Source organism: Triticum aestivum, chromosome 7D (assembly GCF_018294505.1).
Source record: "Triticum aestivum cultivar Chinese Spring chromosome 7D, IWGSC CS RefSeq v2.1, whole genome shotgun sequence".
Classification (NCBI taxonomy): Eukaryota; Viridiplantae; Streptophyta; class Magnoliopsida; order Poales; family Poaceae; genus Triticum; species Triticum aestivum.
This window is the reverse complement of record NC_057814.1, coordinates 238681278-238686849: the sequence shown is the minus strand read 5'-3', so window position 1 is coordinate 238686849 and position 5572 is coordinate 238681278. Positions and strand designations below refer to the sequence as shown.

Sequence of the window (5572 nt, the reverse complement as noted above, 5' to 3'; positions counted from 1 at the left end):
TAATGAACTTCTGCTTCATGCACAACCAAGGAGGAAGGTTATAGATACATAGAGTCACAGGCCAGGTGCTATGATTGCTGCTCTGCTCCCCAAAAGGATTAATGCCATCCGCGCTTAAACCAAACCATATGTTTCTTGCGTCACCTGCAAAGTCCCCCCACTTTCTCTCGATTTTTCTCCACTGCGACCCATCAACGGGTGCTCTCAACTTTCCGTCTTTCTTACGGTCCTCTTTGTGCCATCGCATCAACTTGGCATGCTCTTTATTTCTGAACAGACGTTTCAACCGTGGTATTATAGGAGCATACAACATCACCTTGGCAGGAACCCTCTTCCTGGGCCGCTCGCCCTCAACATCACCAGGGTCATCTCGTCTGATCTTATACCGCAATGCACCGCATACCGGGCATGCGTTCAAATCCCCGTACGCACCGAGGTAAAGGATGCAGTCATTAGGGCATGCATGTATCTTCTTCACCTCCAATCCTAGAGGGCATAGAACCTTCTTTGCTCCGTACATACTGTGAGGCAATTCGTTATCCTTTGGAAGCTTCTTCTTCAATATTTTTAATAGCTTCTCAAATCCGTTGTCAGATAGTACACCATTGTCTGCCTTTCACTGCAGCAATTGGAATTTCCGGTTCACATACCTCCTAGATAAAAACATCTATATCACGTTGGTCGGCATAATTGTCATAAACACTAAATGAACCAAATAGTTATAAAAGATAATATATACCACATCTGAATCATAGACAGGACGAGGGCCGACGGAGGCGGATACCAAAACCATCGCACTATATAATAACAAACAATAATAAAAGTAAGAAAATTATACAAGTATCTATCTAAATCATACAAGTAAGAACTTTTTTTTTTAGAAAGAAGATAAGAACAAGAGGCTCACCACGGTGGTGCCGGCGACGATATCGGCACAGGCGATCGACGGCGGTGAGGACGGGGACGGGACAGGACGGACCGCCAAACCTAGACAAATCTTAAGGAAAATGGAGTTTGGACAAGGAGCTTCAAGAGGAGAAAACTTAAGTGTGGCTCGGGCATTCCATCGAACACCTTATGTGCATAGGAGGTGAACTAGAGTACCACAAAGCTCTCCCACGGCCGGACGAAAAACAGAGCGATGGCTCTGCTCGCGGGCAGGGGCGAGGGTATATATAGGCCACTCTTTAGTCCCGGTTGGTGGCTAAAACCAAGACTAAAGGACCACATTTGGTCCCGGTTCCAGTCACCAACCGGGACCAATGGCCCCCGAGGCCCGACCGGCGCCCTGGCCTCACGAATCGGGATTGATACTCCCTTTGGTCCCTGTTCGTGAGTGAATCGGGATTAATACCCTTTTCTGGCCTGAATCAAAGCCATGTTTTCTACTAGTGTAACAGTCAGATTGCAGGTTTCATATATCGTTGACACATCTAGTGGATGGTGTATACCTTGTATCTCTTCGAGGCAACGTTATGAGTTAATATAACGAAAAAGCATGGCTTGGATCTGCATGTAATCCTGGGTTGCATCCATCAGTGTCGAGCATAGGTACTGGTGGATCATGGTCTAAAACCCCCTTCTCAAATCGTCGAAGAACCCCCTTTTTCCCCCCAAAAACTAGCTTTCCACACTTCATTAGCACACATTAGTTGTGCAGGCGAGCAGTTTTATTGCACAGAAAAACTCCATGACGGCTCGATGGTTAGGTAGCAAGTGTGGTGGGGAAGCAACTGTCATGCACACAGCCGAGCACATCGCGGTAGTCCCTATGGATGGTGAAGGAATCGTAGACCTTGCCTTCGCTGCTCTTCTTGTACTCGAACAAAAGCGACGAGTGGTTGAAGGCAGTGAGCTTGGTGAACCCGTAGTCTTTATCCCTGAACACACTCCACTTGGGGATCGCGCTAGTGTAGCTCGAGAGGTGGCTGCCGCTGCCGCCTGCCACGACAAATATGATCCCGTTCATGGTGCCCGAGTAGTTGCTCCGCTCGTTGGTGACGCACTGACTCTGATAGAGCGGGCAGGTACGCTCGTAGTTGTGGACGTGGCCGAAGAAGGCAATGTCGACGCGGTACCGCCACAGCTTCTGCAGGCTCTCCCGGCCCTCGGGCTCCTCGAAGGAGCCCTGGTCGGCATACCACGAGTTGGAGGAGTAACCCAGCACCCAGTGCGCCGCGAAGATGAGCCACGGCTGGTGCTTCCGGTCCACCGTGGAGAGGCACTCCTCGATGAACTTGTACTGCGGAGTCCCCTCCCGCCAGTCGTGCTCCGAGTCCGCCACGTAGAACCGGAACATCCCGTAGTCCACCTTGTACCTTGAGATTCATCGATGGCAGCCATTTCGTCACTCATTTGAAATACAATAGTGGTTTGCCATGAACTTTGCAGGAAATGACTCGATCTCTGTAGGGATTGGAAACCGTGCGTACCAGAAATTTGCTCTGTTTTCGGCCGGGTAGTAGTACATTGTCTCGGCCGGCACGCCACACTCGCCACCGGAGTCCTTGACATCAAAGAATCCGCCGCTATTGGGCCAGTCTCTCTCGTGGTTGCCGCTGCACACACACACAAGACAAGGATAACAAGTAGGAGTACTACTCTGTAGTAAGTTCCCTGGCAGTTCTTACTGGACACTGCTATATACGGTCATGGCATGCATGATGTATCTATAGTTCTATACCCCCAAACCATACCTTGCAACCATGTAGGGCTTCTTGGCGCTGATGGGGGCGACCTGTGCCGTGAACTGGTCCCACTGGGAGAGGTACCCGTTGGCGTAGGGCAAGTCACCGATGTGGAAGACGATGTCATAGTTGTCCAAATCTTCAACAAGCTTGTCCGTTGTGTTGAGCGATCCCGGCTGGTAGTTGGCAAACTCATTCGACCCGTCCCTCTCCGCCTGAAAAGGCCAACCCAATGTAGCGTCCGTAAGAGTGATACCCTCTTCCAGCTCACTTCCTTTCTTCTACCGAGCGGCAACAGCCCCCATGTATTTTTCATGCTGCTCGTCTACCAAGAGACACGCACGCTATCTTGTACCTTTCCCATGTCACCAAAGACGATGATGCGCTGCAGCGAGTTCTGCCCGGGGGTCGGTGGTGCCCGGAAAGTGTAGGACTTGCCCCACACCACCGTTCCGTCAGAGAGCTCATGCCCAATCTTGTAGAAGTACCTGAATGATCACAAACGAAATGGTCTTCAGCAAACGCTGGGAATATCAACATGGGCGGGAAGAAACTGCTGCTGTATGGAGTAGTATTTTTTTTTCAAGGCCAAATTAAGTCCTTAAATCGGTTTGGCAATATATGTGCGTACGTACTCTTTGTTGGGCCACAGTCCCCTCATGAACGCCGTGTGGATGAACCCGGGATCTCTCCACCCAACCGTCCGCGCCGGCTCGCCTTAATAAACCAGAGAACACACACACACTCTCGTCAGCTGGTACGTGAAATCTTGTGCGGGATGATGTGATCTATCTATCTAGCCCGTCAGTCGACGCTCCGTGTACGAGTACGACGTGCCGCACATGCTGCCGCGGCTGAAGGTGAGCGTCCCGGCGGGCGTGCGCGTGGGGTTGCCGCCGGAGGCGACCACGCCCCACTCCACGAACGGGTAGGCCTCGCCGATGTCGTAGCCGCTGGTCCACGTCACGGTCATCTCGTCGTGGGTCTTGCCCTGCGCCAGGCGCGGGAACACCGGCGCCTTGGGGTTCTTGAACGCCACCTGCTTCGACACCGCCACCAGCGTCGGCTACAAAACCAAAATGTAATCACAGAACGTCCTTCACACGCAAAAGGATTCAGAATTTCAGATAGAACAGTTCGGATAGAACTAATGGTTACGTTTTCGAGGCCGCCGGCCAAGAGGGCGAAGGAGAAGTCGGAGCGCTGGTTGATGAGCTGGAACCGGATGGCGCCCTTGCCCCCGTGGAGGTAGTTGGCCGAGTAGTTGGCGTACTGATACTGCAGTCCCCCACACACAAACACACACCAACAGAGCAGTTCAGATCGACCATGGCGATGTGCATCCATTCCATGTTGACACGTGTCACGAAATTTGAAGATAAGTTCTTGGTTAGCTAACCAACTGACCTTGATGGGCGCCGTGCAGAGCAGCGGCTCGCCGGGGTACCTCGATGGGTTAGGGCACGAGCCCGAGCTGCATATTGGAACCAATGTCAGAGGAGATTCAACAGCGATCAGAGCTGAATCTATTGCGACTGGAATGTTATCGGAATAATCTTTTTTTTTTTTACTTAATTAAGGTCTTACATGAAATCGGCTGGGGAGAAGACGGCGATCCAGTCATCGGCGGAGGGGTTTTCCCAGCCGTATTTCACGGTGACCCATACAGTGTCTTCATCCTGTCAGAGTCAGTTCAACAGTTTGAGTTGCATAGATTTTTTATTTTTATTTTGTCATAGTGGAACAATTGGCAATTTCTCATATCCAAGCACCATCACAAACCATCCGGTTGTGCATCTCGAGACTGGGAGATTAAGGTGCCTTTTGTTGCCCACATGCTCTCTGATTAGTATATAAAGCACAGAATCAGGATAAAGGTGCTAAACAAGCACTAATCAAATCAAAAGCTGCACTAGTAATTCTGCAAAACGTTGCCTAGAGCTGTTTATCGTCATCTTTTGCATCATTTCATGATTCAGTTAAAAGTTGGCAATGTATAATATTAATATGCCCGCCTGAAATATTTTGCCTGTTCTGCCCTTCGATGCAAGGTCCAGCTAGCACACTACTCTGCTATACAACTTTTGCTTCCCAAACTCCAAATCCAAATCCAAAGCCAGCAGGCCCGAGAGAGATTTTGCCTGCTGGTCAAATTAAGCTGGGGAATATTAATTAATAAAATAGCTAGGCAATTAGCTTTACACACCTGGTCGCCGAGCAGCGCCGGCGTGGCCCGCACGTACGCGGAGCCGTGCAGGTTAACGGTGGCCTTGTTCATGGCGATCTTGGACAGCGGCTGGATCCCCTCGGCCGGCCAAGCGCTCACCGTCGCCGCGGCGGCCACCATGGCCAACGCCGCCGCCAGGAGGACATGCGCCATCCCCATGCCTCTGCTTCAGCTGTAACTCGTGCGCACTGGAAGTTGCTCCTAGGCTGCTACTGCGCTCCAGGCTGGTGAGTGTCCGGTGTACGCCATGGCTGGCCGGCCTATATGTATCCAAGAGAGACACAGATGGAATAAGCGGTTACCTACCTCAGAAAACAATTGACAACTTAAAAATAAAAAAATAGAGAAGAAAAAACAATGGCCCTGTTTGGATACTCTAACTTAGCCTTCTCGATCCAGCAAAAAAGGCGAAGTAGTAGATGAGTTCTGGCAGCACGACGGTATAATGACGGTGATGGTAAAACTATTCCGCAGGGCTTTGCCAAGCACAACGGTTTAGAGCGAAGGACGGACTAGAGGGAGAGAAGGGCCCCGCACACGGCTTGGGGGAGGGGAGGCAGCCCCAGGCGCACCCCAAGGGGGTCGGCGGCCACCCTAGGGCGCCTGCCCTAGGCACCCCCCCTCCCCCTTCCTTCTTGGCGCGTGGGGGGGGAGGAAA

The 5572-nt window shown here is 51.4% G+C and overlaps 1 protein-coding gene across 1 annotated transcript; it reads right to left on the bottom strand.

Annotated features, from left to right (window-relative positions):
* Window positions 1-1312: 1312 nt before the first annotated feature.
* Window positions 1313-5187, bottom strand: LOC123169206 (nucleotide pyrophosphatase/phosphodiesterase). The gene is made up of 10 exons (XM_044587046.1): window positions 4894-5187; window positions 4275-4366; window positions 4095-4161; window positions 3846-3965; window positions 3525-3753; window positions 3323-3404; window positions 3043-3175; window positions 2697-2902; window positions 2433-2558; window positions 1313-2318 (listed from the first exon to the last, which is right to left on the bottom strand). The coding sequence occupies exons 1-10, from the start codon at window positions 5071-5073 to the stop codon at window positions 1706-1708; spliced, it is 1848 nt and encodes a 615-aa protein (XP_044442981.1). The 5' UTR covers window positions 5074-5187; the 3' UTR covers window positions 1313-1705.
* Between the last annotated feature and the right edge of the window lie 385 nt (window positions 5188-5572).

Bases quoted from the DNA above. Each gene is read 5' to 3' on its own strand.
- LOC123169206 (XM_044587046.1), bottom strand. From the start codon at position 5,073: ATGGGGATGGCGCATGTCCTCCTGGCGGCGGCGTTGGCCATGGTGGCC. The intron at 3,176-3,322 runs GTACGTACGCAC...GTGATCATTCAG, and splicing joins GGACTGTGGCCCAACAAAGA to GTACTTCTACAAGATTGGGC. The intron at 2,559-2,696 runs GTATGGTTTGGG...GTGTGTGTGCAG, and splicing joins AAGCCCTACATGGTTGCAAG to CGGCAACCACGAGAGAGACT.